At 36.9% G+C, this 17,883-nt stretch overlaps 2 protein-coding genes and 1 long non-coding RNA gene across 3 annotated transcripts; all 3 read right to left on the reverse strand.

Annotated features, from left to right (window-relative positions):
- Positions 1–369: 369 nt before the first annotated feature.
- LOC141818026 (ras-related protein RABH1b-like) lies at positions 370–5,367 on the reverse strand. The gene is made up of 6 exons (XM_074705626.1): positions 5,251–5,367; positions 4,095–4,165; positions 2,103–2,191; positions 1,768–1,879; positions 1,002–1,092; positions 370–480 (listed from the first exon to the last, which is right to left on the reverse strand). Exons 1-6 carry the CDS (start codon positions 5,365–5,367, stop codon positions 370–372), a joined length of 591 nt encoding a protein of 196 aa, XP_074561727.1.
- Positions 5,368–6,037: 670 nt separating this feature from the next.
- LOC141818035 (uncharacterized) lies at positions 6,038–8,390 on the reverse strand. The gene is made up of 3 exons (XR_012600892.1): positions 7,966–8,390; positions 7,143–7,215; positions 6,038–6,255 (listed from the first exon to the last, which is right to left on the reverse strand). It is a non-coding gene; the product is annotated as an uncharacterized LOC141818035 (long non-coding RNA).
- A 3,618-nt stretch (positions 8,391–12,008) lies between these two features.
- On the reverse strand, positions 12,009–17,365 carry LOC141820793 (ras-related protein RABH1b-like). The gene is made up of 6 exons (XM_074708149.1): positions 17,144–17,365; positions 15,984–16,054; positions 14,047–14,135; positions 13,712–13,823; positions 12,895–12,985; positions 12,009–12,372 (listed from the first exon to the last, which is right to left on the reverse strand). Exons 1-6 carry the CDS (start codon positions 17,258–17,260, stop codon positions 12,226–12,228), a joined length of 627 nt encoding a protein of 208 aa, XP_074564250.1. The 5' UTR covers positions 17,261–17,365; the 3' UTR covers positions 12,009–12,225.
- Between the last annotated feature and the right edge of the window lie 518 nt (positions 17,366–17,883).

The following is a 17,883-nucleotide window of genomic DNA, read 5'->3' on the forward strand; positions in this document are numbered from 1 at the left end:
TTGTTGCGGCAGCCGTCGCCGGATCCTATAAAATATGCATGGTCTTAACGAAATTAATTCTTATGGCTTGGTCGCCAATTAGGGATGTTAAGAACATTTTTAAAAAACAATTGATGAATACAAAGAAAAGATAAATATCTAAAATATTCGAAAAGTATTTTGATTATAAAAAAATAATTCATCTTTTTTATTTATATTTATTTAAAATAATAATAACTCAAATCTTTCTATTGTAGGAGTGATATTATTAGAAAAAAAAACACATAAATAATAGTGTTTTAAAAAAAAACTTTATATCGGGCATATATATCATAGAGGTACTTTGTTTTTTCAAAATTATCAAGAAGACGCTTCTACGTTTGATGTATGTCATATCTTACCATTGGTTGCTTTCAGATTAACATCGACCATGTCATCCTGCTTTTCTGAAGAAAGGTTTTCCATCCCCGGCAAGGCAGCGGCAATCTTCTGAAACAGAGCCTGAAAAGATTGAGGAAGCAATCAGTAACTGCAGTCCTTGAAAAATCTGAAATATGGTGGTAATTTTTTCTCTTTCAGATAAATAAATAAGAAAGCGATTGGATTTGATGGAAGAATTGATCCACGAACTTGTTCTCAGCCACGAGAATAAAATATTGAAGCCCGAGTTAATAATATTGTATCTGTTAAGTCTACATAAATCCTATTCAATAATTAACTCCCCTTGCAAGCCTTGTGAGACTAAACTAGGATGTCACAGTTAAGCATTTTGTCAGGACCACAGCATAATTAGGCACGTAAAGATGACATATGTTTGCTTTCAGTGCATCTGTCTAACAAGTATAAGTAATTTGTAAGGATCTTTGGGCCAAGTAATTGGTGCACCTCAAGGAGATGCTTGCAGTACAAGTATTTGCCAGTTTCAGCTGTGATCAGGCATATATATGCATTGGTAATTTGAAAAGCATAAACATGAACTGATTTTGAAGCATAATAGGCTCTTGTCACGGTATGATAGCTACCTTTATATTGAAGCCAGCTTTTGCACTTGTTTCGATAAACATGACACCGAGCTCTTGTGCTGTACCTTCTCCTTCTTCTATGGAGACTTGCCTGTTAATAACAAGAAAAAGAACAATGCAACAAGTAAGGTCCAATCCTCAAGGACGGACTTGGAAATAGAAGCTGACGTGGGATGATAAGAAAGCAGCCAAACAAAAGATAATCCTTTGCAGTATTAGGGCTGAATTCAAGCAGAGCTTATTCACTTGAGAAGGCAACACACTTGTAATATATATAGGTATAATGGACAACTGACACTCGTCCAAGTAGGACTAATGAGTAAAGCTCATTTCTTCCTAAAATGACTAGTCACTATACCCTTCAATATAGAAGGTCATGGTGATCAATAGACTCAAGTAATAGAACATAATTGCATGCTACATAAGCAATTGACCAATTAAATGAATAAGATAAAAATTTGTCAATTGATAATGAAAAAAAAAAAATCATCAAGTTCTTTTTTAACAATTGGTGGGCTTACATTCTCTATATGAATTTCACCAACTTTCACAATCCTCAATCCTCTACATATGTAAGAATTTGTTGCTTTCTTACAAAAAATTCTCAGGTTCATTTTGAACAGACCCAAAATATGGAACATGGTGATACATGAAGATATGGATAAACATCAAAGTAACAATGATAACGCTTATTCTTTGGTAAGTGTGTTACCTAAGCATAGTAGAGTTTCGAAGTAAACCAAATTAAATAAGAGATATCAATCACCTCTTGTCGACCAAGTCAGTTTTGTTCCCAACAAGGACAATAATAACATCACTTCCCCTCTCTGTTCGAACCTCTTCAATCCACTTTGAAGTATTTAAGAAAGATTGACGATCTACATCAAATACAAAGCAGCTAATAAGTTTTCTATAGCAAATACAGGATATAAAACTAAATGTTTACCTACATTTATAATACATTAATATTGAGTGAAACAATTAAAGTTACAACAAGCAGAAGAAATTCAAGCAAGAAAAAGGAAAAAGAAAACACTCAAAGATTGAGCCCTTTGGATAATTATTGTTAAATACAGCACAAGATTTACCAAGGAAGCATACTTGCAACATCATATGCAATCACTGCAACTGATGAGTCGCGAATATAACTTGGGATGAGGCTCCTAAATCTCTCGTGTCCAGCAGTGTCCCTGGAGATGATTGAGATTCAAAAAAACTTTAAAAGAGACTCAAAAAAACTTAGAAGCTACTAGCCAGTGCTACCTTCAAAAGAATGAATATTTTGAGAAATAAAAAAACATGAACTGTGTTATGTCTAAGAAACAAATCATGCAAGTAGACCATAAAAGCACATTCAAGGAGCTTTCCACTTAATATGATTCCTACTGAGAATTGCTTGGTATGGTATTTCTCTGTATTGAGTGGAACATCATCAGCCCAAATGAGTATGACACCTGTGCACAGCATGCATGACCTACACAGAGCATGTGATCAGTCGTGACTTAGGTACTAAATTTTTTACCTCAATTGCATACTAAAGTTCAAACAACACATTAACACACGTGCAGTGAATCTTGGAGACCAAAGAACTTGTACAGAGGAGTTTTCTTCCCGAGTAAAGTTTTTGGAGTCTAGGGAGTGTTTTAGGTGACATTTTGCTTCTATTTTTCCATTGGAGTTGAAAAAAGGAAAGTAAAGGTGAGAGCTTTAGTGTAGACAGTATGACAACGGCTTGTCTAAGTATTAAAGTATCTCTGTGATTTTGCTCTAATATCATAGACACTTAGATTCTCTTTGAACAATGTAGACTTTTGTTGAATCATGTTAGATCACTTGTGTTCCATTCACGTTAGATCACTTGTGTTCCATTATTATGTCATTTCTTATTGTGTCTTCTTGTGTTAGATGAGCTTGTTCTCAATTGAAAAAAATGTCAGTTTATAGAATCTACCATGGGAAACAAAGATTTAGCATGTGGTTTCGTGGTTTTGTGGTGATATTTGAATACTAAGCAAGTGCCATTCCACGGAGGGCAATTCAAGATGACAGATTAAGGCATCTACCTTATTGGGACTGATCCTATCATAATTTCTCTTTACTGTCGTTAGTAACAAATGACCTTAGAGCAGTTTCAACCCCTCACGAGGTAGCAGAAGTTATTTGGCATCAACAATTTCAAATTCCCGTCTCAATTTCTGCAAAAAGGTGGAATCCGCCACCCTAGCGGCTCAAATTCCCGTCTCAAGTTTATATGGCAGATATGTTTATGTTAGTTAATGCTCCCCAATGTTCATTTAATTTACCAAAATAGAATATCAGAAAAATATCAGGTAATGTAATGGATATCCATGCTGCTAATGATTAGACAAATAATGCATAAACTCTCAGAACATTCGATAAAAAGATGTATCTAAGAAAAGTGCAGGTTATAGATAAGATAACTACATGTATTATCTTAACCCATAGAGTTACAAACCACTAATGATCACATCATCTGGTTAATCAAACGGAGTTTCCTATAAAAGAATACTATGAAAGATTGCCGGTATTAGAGTTTGCAACCTCAAGGATTAATAAGAAAATAGTCTTACTAGTCATCGATGCTCTTCAATATCATAATAAATATGCTCTATGTAATGGCTGATAAACACTCATGATGTCAGTATCAAATCCCCAACATACTATACTCATTCCTACACGTTAAGCATCATGATAGCTGGGATACTCCATATCATAAATGTAGCAAGCACTCAAGTATCTCAGCATTATATTGGTTGATCTTTCTACTGAGTCCATAATTCCATATATACCTAAATATCATTCATCTCTGCTAAGAATTTCAGAGACTAAATTAAATGCCAGTTGCCAATAGTCACTCCATCATAAATGCCAGCTTTAGTTTTATTATTAATTCTCATTTTGACCAGGTGCAATTTTGTGTTCCGATCATACCTAAATTAGAATTCACCGCATCAAGAAGAAGAATTATAGTTGAGACCAAAAAATTTTCTAACATTATGTGTCAACCACTATCATACATGGAGATAACTTCCATAAAATTCAACTGTAACAGAACAAATGGAATAACCATACCAAAATTGTAGTCTGATGGTTCGGTCTTCAAGGTACATAGTCTTTGAGAGAAAATCTATACCAATCGTAGCCTGTTGATCATGATAACTTCAAGTTGTCAGATGAAAAATCAAAAGGAGAGTACAGATACTACATTTAACTGGACTTAGCATAATTTAGATGGTACATCATTTCCTCTAGATGAAGGAGACTAATTCCATCTTACAAACAGTCAAGAGAATTTCAAGAATTAGAAATGCCTTTGTTGGGTAATTGACTTCTTCAAATAGCAAAAACAAGCATCATCACTACAGAATGCAATGTTCTGCTAGCCTTTATGATTGCGGACAGGCTCTTTTACCGAGGTAATGTAGGGGAGTATTTGCACGTGTGTGTGTGAATGTATCCGTGAAGCTAGGCAATGAAAAATGGATTCCTTTAGACAAAACTACTGAATAAGCTCTGGATTTTGATGTATTACCATTATTGTAATTCTTTCCCACTAATATGCAAGCATAAAATTCAATAGAAGATTAGCATTTAGTTAGTTATTTTCCATTTATGTTTGTTGTTTTGAAAAGTGGTTGTTAAGTTATCTTCTTTGATTGCACATTCAGTAGGTAACAATATGTAATAGAGATAAACATTAACATCTTGGAAACAAGAAGAAATAGTGTATTCTGTTATCAATAATTCAAAATTAAATTCAGCTCTCTAACAATTTACTAGAATATTACTATCTTTTCCCAATAATTTTTTTACCCAATTTCTAGCTTTGTAATCATCGATAGGAAAAAGGTACGGTTTTGAATTTTGATGGAACTGATTACCATCAATGATATTGTCAACTAACCAATTGGAAAACAGAATTGTATTCCATCATGTTCCTGCTAAAACCATCATATCACCGAAATCTATCATCTGCGTTATAATTAGATTCCCAGTACGATAAAATTCAAGTGGCATCCTCCGTCCATAACCATCTAGATCACGACAGATCTCGTAGATGAAGCCAACTATGCGATGGACCGATCTAGGAGTAGCATTTGCTAGAACGAAAACCTTAACGAAGCTTCTCAGCATTTACAGGATCGTCGACAAGATTGCAGAAAACAAGCATGTGAAAGTCTGATCTGGATGCCGGTATAAAATAGAGTCCAGGAGAATAGAGATCGACCTGGTAGGCGTTGTCGAACTTGTCGTACATGAATCGGGTGATGATGCTAGTCTTCCCCGCCGACTGATCGCCCAGGAACACCAGCTTGTACTTGGCGAGCGCCGAGACCGGGGCCATGGCGATCCTTCAAAGAGATCGAAAGCAGGAAGGATCTGGAGGAGATCGAGAGAGTTTGGGATCTGAGATCTCGCAAAGATCCAACTTAATCCTCTTTTTTGGGCGACTGCTATTTCCGTTTTATTCTCCACGGCCTGCGAAATCAAAATCGTCGGCATTGCCGCCTTTGCCGGTCGAGTCGGTGAAATTTCATTTTAAACCCCAGTACTTTATGTTATTTTATAAAAATACCTTGAGAGCTTAAAATATTGTTATCCTTATAACTTAATTACATTAAAAGCTTCATTGAGTTTTTTTTTAAAGTTTAACTAAAAATATTATTATTCTTATAACTTAATTAAAATATTATTTCAGTAATCTCATTCTTTTTGTGTCTCCTTTTCTTTTCTCCTTCTTTCCTTCTCGCTTCGTCCCAAGTAAACAGAAGCGAAGTGCCCCCGTTTTAAATCTTTCACATGTATTAAACTTGTCACGATCCGGGAGGCCGTCCAAAAATTTCGACAACATCTCCTCAGCAACCATGACAATTTCCTGGATACAAACAGAAATATACAACCACATGCGGCTGGAATAAGGACTACACGTCCTTTAACACATCACACAATGCACAACAGTTAAGATAAAAGGCCTACATGACCACACGGCTACTGTCACATGCACAATACCGAAATAAATCGAAAATCCACGTAGCGGAAATATCGTAATTCCAAGAAAATGAATAACCACCCGTGTATAAAATCTATATACAATCATATGTAATATAATCAAATTTATTACAACCAAATCGAAATACGATTATCAGCGAACAAATCAAACCATAGTAAACCTTCGGATGTGAGATGGAAGCAGTCGGTCAATCTCCAAGCTCCAAGTAAATCTATCTGTTACCTGGGGAGACAGAAAACCCCAGGGTCTGGGTGGTGAGTATAAATACTCAGCGGGTACTAGAAGAAAAGTGCATGTAAAGGTTAAAATAACATGAATAATAAAAGAGTAAAGTCTATAACGAATAGGTTTATGTAGAACGAGTAAAATATGCAACAGGTATCAGCAGATAGCCTAAATCATAGTAATAAGGGTCATGTAAATGTGATCATGTATGTCATGGCATGCAATACAACAATCCTAGCAAACAACTGCAACAAGCATGACAAGTAAATGCAACAATCGTAAACGTATATAAAGTAAACTATGTGATAATCCTACCAACGAATGCATGTAAAAATACGCAACAAATATCGCAACCAAATGCAAGTCTCTGTCCGCACTCTACATTCCCCAGTCACTCTCTCAGAGCACAGTGAACTGAAGGGCCAGACAAGACATAATCAAATGTAAGTCACTGTCCGCACTCTACACTCCCCAGTCACACCCCCCTCGGGGCAGTGGACTGAGGAGCCAAACAGGACCTAATTGAATGCAAGTCCCTGTCCGCACTCTACACTCCCCAATCACCCCCTTCGGGGCAGTGAACTGAGGGGCCAAACAGGACATTAGCATCAAATTAAATTTCAAGTCTAAGTATCAATAACTAACAATCAAGCAACGATAGGTATAAGGTATCAATTAATTAACTAGCATAGATAGCAAGAGTAGCAATATGACAATAATAGATCCCAATAAAGGTCAACAGGTAAGTATCAAGTAATGATTATCAAAAGTATTGACTGGATAAATAACATGAGCAGTAAAGTATCAACAGGATAGATAACAGCAATAATAAATCATGCACTACGAAAATGAGACCTGTGTTGACCAAGCACAAGAGTACCCACCTGATTGACGAATCGTCGCAATAAGAACCTTAATAAAATCTTTCGCGTATAGCAGGATCAACAAATCAGAGTCCTGCAATTAAAATACATATTTTCTAAATATTATATTTACTTTTCAACAAAATAAATCCTAGTCGATTCTAAGGTTACTCCAACTCAATTAAACTTCCAATTAACTCCAATTAACACAACTCGATTATTTTAATTTAAGCTAACCCCATTTCAAATTAACCTAATCAATTCATAATCCTATGGAACCTCGTTGGGCTATGAATCCTAGTGATAGAATCCGATATGTTAATCAACCTATAACGCAATTAATCTGTTAATACATCACTTCCCTTATTAATCAACCTAATAACTTAACTAGATTATTAATTAATTCATTAATCCATCCGTATAATTCATGAATTCATTAATTATAATCTGATTGATAAAGTAAATTTTAATTAATCCCGTTTACAACTTAATTACCTCTTTAAATCAATTAAGATCCATTACCTGATTAACCTTAATTAATGAATCGATTAATTTGATCACATTAATTAATCTAAATATCTTAATTACCAATTTAGATGAACAATCTTATTAACCTACCAATCAAATAACATTAAGCACCAATTAATCAACCTTAATCAGCCGAATAATTATACCTAATATACTTATGTAGTTAAACCGATCGTTAATCTAATTAACTTAGATTAATTACCTTAATTAATCAAATACCATCGTTTAATCAAACAAGCCCTAATCTAATTAACTAATTACTAACCCTTAAGAAATTAGTAAACTTTAATCCCATTACCCGATTAACACCCTTTACCTGCTGTTGGTTGGCGACCGGCGGCAGAGGCGCGGCGGCAGGGCGTCGGCGGTGGCTCCTTCCGGCGGCCGGCGATCGAGCAGGGGAACGGCGTCGCTGCTGGTCTTCTCCACGCGCGGCGACGAAGGAGGATGGCGGTCGGGCTCCGGTCTGCAGGGGACGGCGGCGCTGGTTGAAGGGGATGGCGTCGAGGTTGTTGTCTTCGGACGGCGGCAGGGCAGCAGCAAAGGAGGGAAGGAATAGAAGCGAGGGAGAAGGGCTAGGGCGAGAAAACTAGGGCTGGCTGCTTCTCCAGGGCGGCGGCGGTCTTGCAGAGCGGCGACGAAGGCGGAGGAAAGGGGCGCGGCTAGGCTGAGGAGTTCCCCACCGTGGCCCCCTTTAAAGCCCTCCCCTGTTCCGATTTCTCCGCAGGCGAGCGACGCGGTCTCGCGGCGAAAAGGCGAAACAGGGAAGGAGTCGCGATCGCGGCTTAAATTTTTTTTTTCTTAACGGGCGATGGGTTAACAGATTCCATACCAACCCAATAACCCTTTACCTTGGGCTGATGCACTATTCCAAATTGGGCTCTTTATTTGGGCTTTAAGGTTGGGCCATTTAACATAAATGATTAAAATTAGACTTAATTTAATTAACTACAAATTGGGCTTCATTAACCCCCTTTATCCTTAATAATAAAGGTAAATTTATTTATAAATAAATCTTATAATTTCTCGAATCTAACATTCTCCCCCACTAATAAAAATTTGGTCCCCAAATTTTACTATCTACCTACTATAGTTCAGAAAATGTCGTACTAATTAAGAATTATATCTCAATTTCTCAGTCTCTCGTTCCATCGTGCCTCTGCTCTGATCGTAGTATCATCGTGTCAGAATTCCGCATTGATCGGTGGGGTATCTGAATGGAATACATCTTGCCTCTGTGCAGGCTGAAGTTGACTCTGAGGTACTGACGTTGACTGATGAATCTGTTGGTAAGGCAAATCGTTTGAAGTTGATATTGTTGGTAGCTGCTGTTGTACCGGAGTTGCCTGCATAACAGATCTCTGGCTGGGACTCTGCTGATAATACTATATACTCTCTTCCCTGGATTTGATACATACGTTCTGCAGATGGTAGAGATCTCTGCTGCGGAGGTGCTCTGTATCTCGATGGTATCCTCTGCTGTTGAGGTTGTGTGGGTTGCCCTTCAGGGACAGAAGTATCCGTGCGCTCCAGCTGGGCTCTTCGAGGGCAGGCGCCTATCATGTGACCAGGTTGTTTACAATAATAGCAAACAGCCTGATCGGATGGGCAATCCAACATTCGATGCTTATCAGATCCACAGCGATAACATTTCTTCTCCGAAGTCTCCTTTCGCTGGGACCCACTCGAAGATCCTGTAGGATATTTCCCTTTCTGTCGTCTAGAGAAGTCCTGTGTCCCGGCTTCCTGAGCTGGCCTCTTCTGACCAGAAGTCTGTGAACTCGGACCCTTCGATTTTTCTGCGTCTCTCTCTTGTGTCACCTGTCGCTGGGTCGTCTCGATAACGAGAGCTCGGTCCAATGCCTCTCTGTAGGTGGTGACGGTGCAACTGGACATCGCTAACCGAATAGATGCAGCCAGTCCCTGAATAAACTGATGCATCCGACTACGGTCCTGCGCTACCATCTCTGGGCAGAACTCCGAAAGTTTCAAGAACTGTGTATGGTATTCGGCAACCGAACGGTCACCCTGCTTAAGGTTCAGAAATTCTTGACGCTGTGTAAAACAGAATACCTCTGAAAGGTATTCCCCCTCAAAAGCCTCTCTGAACGCTGACCACGATGAGCTCCGATCTCCGAGTACTGTCCTCTGAGTCTTCCACCACGTGACAGCCTGATCACGCAGGTAGAATACAGCTAACTCAACTTGTTCCGCCTCAGTGCAAGTGATATACGTGAATGTGTCAATAACGTTCTCTAACCAAGAACGTGCAAGCCATGGGTCAAATCCCCCATGGAACAGAGTCATCCGGTTCTTTACTGATTTTGCTAGTGCAAGAATCCGGCTCCTATCCCCCATCCTATTAACCGTAGGTGGTATTAGGTCTGTCGACGGTATTTTCGGAACTTGAGAACTCCGCCTTACAGCTGGGGAGTTACGGGTCTGCTCCCGATTATCCCTATCCTCCTCGGAACTCTCTGTCTCTACAAATCTAGCGGGGCGTCTCCGGAGTCGACCACGTGCTTGGTTTTGTCCGGAAGCCATAACAAAATTTAATCTCACCTGATGACATAATTACTATACGTTTCTAGAAATGGATTAGATATACAAGGTGACTTTACTTACAATTGCTTGGAGATCATGCCTCTGTCTGTCCATCTCACAACTCGGATCGAGTACCAAAACACGATAAAATTGATACGACAATAATTTCAAAATAAACCACGACAAATTCAAAAATAAACTAAATCTAAATCCTAAAACTAATATGATGGAAAAATTCTAAACATAAATGTTTACCTAATGTGCTCTGATACCAAACAATTGGTATCAGATAAATCTACAGATGAAATGATAAAACCCGAAGACAACAAATATGCAATAAATCCAATGATAAATCCAACCTAAAGTCACGAATGCAACGGAAAGCCACAAGGATTGAACCTAGGCTCGGAATCGTGGGTTATGGGTCCACCACGCTCCTACTGCGCCACTCTGATACCATTAAATTGGTATCAAATAGGCTACAAATGTAACGAAAAATCCAATGATGAATCCCGAAAGGACCGAACTTACTCTGATACCACTAAATTGTCACGACCCGGGAGGCCGTCCAAAAATTTCGACAGCATCTCCCCAGTAACCATGACAATTTCCTGGATACAAACAGAAATACACAGCCACATGCGGCTGGAATAAGGACTACACGTCCTTTAACACATCACACAATGCACAACAATTAAGATAAAAGGTCATGTTTCCAAATCCTACATGACCACACAGATGGCTACTGTCACATGCACAATTTCCCAATTGGACTCTTTATTTGGGCTTTAAGATTGGGCCATTTAACATAAATGATTAAAATTAGACTTAGTTTAATTAACTACAAATTGAACTTCATTAACCCTTTATCCTTAATAATAAAGGTAAATTTATTTATAAATAAATCTTATAATTTCTCGAATCTAACAAAACTTCCACCGCTTTTCAATTTTGTTCGAGGAAAACATTTGACAGAATTAACGAGAGCAAAAAGAACTGGATGATCAAATCGAGCATTGCACGCCCTCTGAAACTTTTTTTGTTCAGAATTAGAGAAACAAAGTTGCGTTTTCGAAGAAAAACTGGAATGCGATGGCAGAATCTTCACAGCTAAACGATAAAAGGCGCAACTTTATGCATGGTCTTAACGAAATTAATTCTTTATGGCTTGGTCGCCAATTAGGGATGTTAAGAACATTTTTAAAAAACAATTGATGAATACAAAGAAAAGATAAATATCTAAAATATTTGAAAACTATTTTGATTATAAAAAAATAATTCATCTTTTTTATTTATATTTATTTAAAATAATAATAACTCAAATCTTTCTATCGTAGGAGTGATATTTTTAGAAAAAAAACACATAAATAATAGTGTTTTTTTTAAAAAAAAAGTTTATATCAGACATATCATAGAGGTACTTTGTTTTTTCAAAATTATCAAGAAGGCGCTTCTACGATTGATGTATGTCATATCTTAGCATTGGAAATCAAATAGTAATTTTTATTTTAATGAAATCTGAAAAAATGTACAAAAAAATGGTTTCAAATGTAGAAGCCTCCCTCATGGATCTCTCAATGAAGAGGACTCAATGCACTCTTTGTTCTTCGATATCAATATCAAGTGTACTTATTCTGATCGATCCATTTATCATACCAAGTATCTGCTCTTTTAAGTTAGAGATATCTGTTATTCAACATCAAATGCACTTGTTCTTCAATATAAAATGTACTGCTTCCGCAAAATTTTCCATAAAGAGAGTATGAACAATCCAGCTTTAAAATTAATAACCATGATATGGTATTGCACTAACAATTATCTCAACAAACAAAATAACTCAATTACATCTACTAAATCCCAATAAAATATCAGCTACCAGCAACAGATGGGAATTGAATAAGATGCATAAAAAATCTCTACAACCGGAAATAATCTGACCTTGTTGAGAGAAAAACGATCCTCACCTCAAGAACCATGGCTTCTTCAGTTGACTAATGCAATAAGGTACAACACAAAATTGTGAAGGATGAAGTTAACAACCACAGCCTCCAGATTGTGACTGTGACTGATACGAGCGAGCATTGGTTGCTTTCAGATTAACATCGACCATGTCATCCTGCTTTTCTGAAGAAAGGTTTTCCATCCCCGGCAAGGCAGCGGCAATCTTCCGAAACAGAGCCTGAAAAGATTGAGGAAGCAATTAGTAACTGCAGTCCTTGAAAAATCTGAAATATGGTGGTAATTTTTTCTCTTTCGCTAAATAAATAAGAAAGCGATTGGATTTGATGGAAGAATTGATCCACGAACTTGTTCTCAGCCACGAGAATAAAATATTGAAGCCCGAGTTAATAATATTGTATCTGTTAAGTCTATATAAATCCTATTCAATAAACTCCCCTTGCAAGCCTTGTGAGACTAAACTAGGATGTCACTGTTAAGCATTTTGTCAGGACCCCAGCATAATTAGGCACGTAAAGATGACAAATGTTTGCTTTCAGTGCATCTGTCTAACAAGTATAAGTAATTTGTAAGGATCTTTGGGCCAAGTAATTGATTTGGTGCACCTCAAGGAGATGTTTGCAGTACAAGTATTTGCCAGTTTCAGCTGTGATCAGGCATATATATGCATTGGTACTTTGAAAAGCATAAACATGAACTGATTTTGAAGCATAATAGGTTCTTGTCACGGTATGATAGCTACCTTTATATTGAAGCCAGCTTTTGCGCTTGTTTCGATAAACATGACACCGAGCTCTTGTGCTGTACCTTCTCCTTCTTCTATGGAGACTTGCCTGTTAATAACAAGAAAAAGAACAATGCAACAAGTAAGGTCCAATCCTCAAGGACAGACTTGGAAATAGAAGCTGACGTGGGATGATAAGAAAGCAGCCAAGCAAAAGATAATCCTTTGCGGAATTTATAGTGACTGATGATATTTTTTATGACTTGTTGGTGACCACTCTGAAGTATTAGGGCTGAATTCAAGCAGAGCTTATTCACTTGAGAAGGCAAAACACTTGTAATATATATAGGTATAGTGGACAACTGACACTCGTCCAAGTGGGACTAATGAGTAAAGTTCATTTCATCCTAAATGACTAGTCACTATACCCCCTTCAATATAGAAGGTCATGGTGATCTATAGACTCAAGTAATAGAGCATAATTGCATGCTACTCAAGCAATTGACCAATTAAATGAATAAGATAAAAATTTGTCAATTGATAATTAAAAAAAATCATTAAGTTCTTTTTTAACAATCGGTGAGCTTACATTCTCTATATGAATTTCACCAACTTTCACAATCCTCAATCCTCTACATATGCAAGAATTTGTTGCTTTCTTACAAAAAAATTCTCAGGTTCATTTTGAACAGACCCAAAATATGGAACATGGTGATACATGAAGATATAGATAAACATCAAAGTAACAATGATAACGCTTATTCTTTGGTAAGTGTGTTACCTAAGCATAGTAGAGTTTCGAAGTAAACCAAATTAAATAAGAGATATCAATCACCTCTTGTCGACCAAGTCAGTTTTGTTCCCCACAAGGACAATAATAACATCACTTCCCCTCTCTGTTCGAACCTCTTCAATCCACTTTGAAGTATTTAAGAAAGATTGACGATCTACATCAAATACAAAGCAGCTAATAAGTTTTCTATAGCAAATACAGGATATAAAACTAAATGTTTACCTACATTTATCATACATTAATATTGAGTGAAACAATCAAAGTTACAACAAGCAGAAGAAATTCAAGCAAGAAAAGGGAAAAAGAAAACACTCAAAGATTGAGCCCTTTGGACAATTATTGTTAAATACAGCACAAGATTTACCAAGGAAGCATACTTGCAACATCGTATGCAATCACTGCAACTGATGAGTCACGAATATAACTTGGGATGAGGCTCCTAAATCTCTCTTGTCCAGCAGTGTCCCTAGAGATGATTGAGATTCAACAAAACTGTAAAAGAGAACATTTTGGATATAGAAGCTACTAGCCAGTGCAACCTTCAAAAGAATGAATATTTTGAGAAATAAAAAAACATGAACTGTGTTATGTCTAAGAAACAAATCATGCAAGTAGACCATGCAAGCACATTCAAGGAGCTTTCCACTTAATATGATTCCCATTGAGGCTTGCTTGGTATGGTATTTCTCTGTATAGAGTGGAACATCATCAGCCCAAATGAGTATGCCACCTGTGCACAGCATGCATGACCTACACAGAGCATGTGATGAGTCGTGACTTAGGTACTATGAATTTTTTACCTCAATTGCATATATACTAAAGTTCAAACAACACATTAACACACGTGCAGTGAATCTTGGAGACCAAAGAACTTGTAGAGAAGAGTTTTCTTCTCGAGTAGAGTTTTTGGAATCTAGGGAGTGTTTTAGGTGACATTTTGCTTCTATTTTTCCATTGGAGTTGAAAAAAGGAAAGTAAAGGTGAGAGCTTTAGTGTAGACAGTATGACAACGGCTTGTCTAAGTATCAAAGTATCTCTGTGATTTTGCTCTAATATCATATACACTTAGATTCTCTTTGAACAATGTAGACTTTTGTTGAATCATGTTAGATCACTTGTGTTCCATTCACGTTAGATCACTTGTGTTTCATTATTATGTCATTTCTTATTGTGTTTCTTGTGTTAGACGAGCTTGTTCTCAGCTGAAAAAAATGTCAGTTTATAGAATCTACCATGGGAAACAAAGATTTAGCATGTGGTTTTGTGGTTTTGTGGTGATATTAGAATACTAAGCAAGTGTCATTCCACAGAGGGCAATTCAAGATGACAGATTAAGGCATCTACCTTATTGGGACTGATCCTATCATAATTTCTCTTTAGTGTCATCAGTAACAAATGACCTTAGAGCAGTTTCAACCCCTCAAGAGGTAGCAGAACTTATTTGGCATCAACAATTTCAAATTCCCGTCTCAAGTTTATATGGCAGATAGGTTTATGTTAGTTAATGCTGCCCAATGTTCATTTAATTTAGCAAAATAGAATATCAGAAAAATATCAGGTAATGTAATGGATATCCATGCTGCTAATGATTAGACAAATATTACATAAACTCTCAGAACATTCAGCAATAAAAAGATGTATCTAAGAAAAGTGCAGGTTATAGATAAGATAACTATATGTATGATCTTAACCCATAGAGTTTCAAAACACTAATGGATCACATCATCTGGTTAATCAAACGGAGTTCCCTATAAAAGAATACTATGAAAGATTGACAGTAATAGAGTTTGCAACCTCAAGGATTAATAAGAAAATTATCTTACTAGTCATCGATGCTCTTCAATATCATAATAAATATGCTCTATATAATGGCTGATAAACACGCATAATGTCAGTATCAAATCCCCAACATACCATACTCATTCCAACACGTTAAGCATCATAATAGCTGGGATACTCCATATCATAAATGTAGCAAGCACTCACGTATCTCAACATTATTGGTTGATCTTTCTAGTGAGTCCATATAGACCCAAATATCATTCATCTCTGCTAAGAATTTCAGAGACTAAATTAAATGCCAGTTGCCAATGGCCACTCAATCATAAATGTCAGCTTTAGTTTTATTATTAATTCTCATTTTGACCAGGTGCATTTTGTGTTCCGATCATACCTAAATTAGAAATCACCACATCAAGAAGAAGAATTATAGTTGAGACCAAAAATTTTTCTAACATTATGTGTCAACCACAATCATACATGGAGATAACTTTCATAAAATTCAACTGTAACAGAACAAATGGAATAACCATACCAAAGTTGTAGTCTGACGGTTCGGTCTTCAAGGTACATAGTCTTTGAGAGAAAATCTATACCAATCGTAGCCTGTTGATCATGATAACTTCAAGTTGTCAGATGAAAAATCAAAACGAGAGTACAGATACTACATTTAACTGGGCTTAGCATAATTTAGATGGTGCATCATTTCCTCTAGATGAAGGAGACTAATTCCATCTTACAATCAGTCAAGAGAATTTCAAGAATTAGAAATGCCTTTGTTGGGTAATTGACTTCTTCAAATAGCAAAGACAAGCATCATCACTACAAAATGCAATGTTCTGCTAGCCTTTATGATTGCAGACAGGCTCTTTTACCGAGGTAATGTAGGGCAGTATTTGCACGTGTGTGTGAATGTATCCGTGAAGCTAGGCAATGAAAAATGGATTCCTTTAGACAAAACTATTGAATAAGCTCTGGATTTTGATGTATTACCATTATTGTAATTCTTTCCCACTAATATGAGAGCATAAAATTCAATAGAAGATTCGCATTTAGTTAGTTATTTTCCATTTATGTTTGTTGTTTTGAAAAGTGCTTGTTAAGTTATCTCCTTTGATTGCACATTCAGTAGGTAACAATATGTAATAGAGATAAACATTGAACATCTTGGAAACAAGAAGAAATAGAGTATTCTGTTATCAATAATTCAAAATTAAATTCAGATCTCTAACAATTTACTAGAACATTACTCTCTTTTCCCATTAATTTTTTTGTCCCCAAGTTCTAGCTTTGTAATCATCGATAGGAAAAAGGTACGGTTTTGAATTTTGAAGGAATTGATTACAATCAATGATATTGTCAACTAACCAATTGGAAACAGAACTGTATTCCATCATGTTCCTGCTAAAACCATCATATCACCGGAATCTATCATCTGTGTTATATTAGATTATTCCTAGTACGATAAAATTCAAGAGTGGCATCCTCCGTCCATAACCATCTAGATCACGACAGATCTCGTAGATGAAACCAACTATGCGATGGACCGATCTAGGAGCAGCATTTGCTAGAACGAAAACCTTAACGAAGCTTCTCAGCACTCACAGGATCGTCGACGAGATTTCAGAAAACAAGCATATGAAAGTCTGATCTGGATCCCGGTATAAAATATAATCCAGGAGAATAGAGATCGACCTGGTAGGTGTTGTCGAACTTGTCGTACATGAATCGGGTGATGATGCTAGTCTTCCCCACCGACTGATCGCCCAGGAACACCAGCTTGTACTTGGCGAGCGCCGAGACCGGGGCCATGGCGATCCTTCAAAGAGATCAAAAGCAGGAAGGATCTGGAGGAGATCGAGAGAGTTTGGGATCTGAGATCTCGCAAAGATCCAACTTAATCCTCTTTTTGGGCGATTGCTATTTCCGTTTTATTCTCCGCGGCCTGCGAAATCAAAATCGTCGGCATTGCCGGTCGAGTCGGTGAAATTTCATTTTAAACCCCAGTACTTTATGTTTTTATAAAAATGCCTTGAGAGCTTAAAATATTGTTATCCTTATAACTTAATTATATTAAAAGCTTCATTGAGTTTTTTTTTTTAAGTTTAACTAAAAATATTATTATCCTTAAACTTAATTAAAATATTATTTCAGTAATCTCATTCTTTTTGTGTCTCTTTGTTTTTCTCCTCCTTTCCTTCTCGCTTCGTCCGAAGTAAACAGATGCGAAGTGCCCCTGCTTTACAGAGAGCAAAAAGAGACTGGATGATCAAATCGAGCATTACACGCCCTCTGAAACATTTTTGTTCAGAATTAGAGAAACAAAGTTGCGTTTTCGAAGAAAAACTGGAATGCGATGGCAGAATCTTCACAGCTAAACGATAAAAGGCGCAACTTTATGCGCTCTTCCAGGATAAAAGAGACAGGGTCACCGA

This window comes from Curcuma longa, chromosome 2 (assembly GCF_044706935.1).
Source record: "Curcuma longa cultivar G26 ecotype Majalengka, Jawa Barat chromosome 2, ITB_CL_G26_1.1, whole genome shotgun sequence".
NCBI lineage: Eukaryota > Viridiplantae > Streptophyta > Magnoliopsida > Zingiberales > Zingiberaceae > Curcuma > Curcuma longa.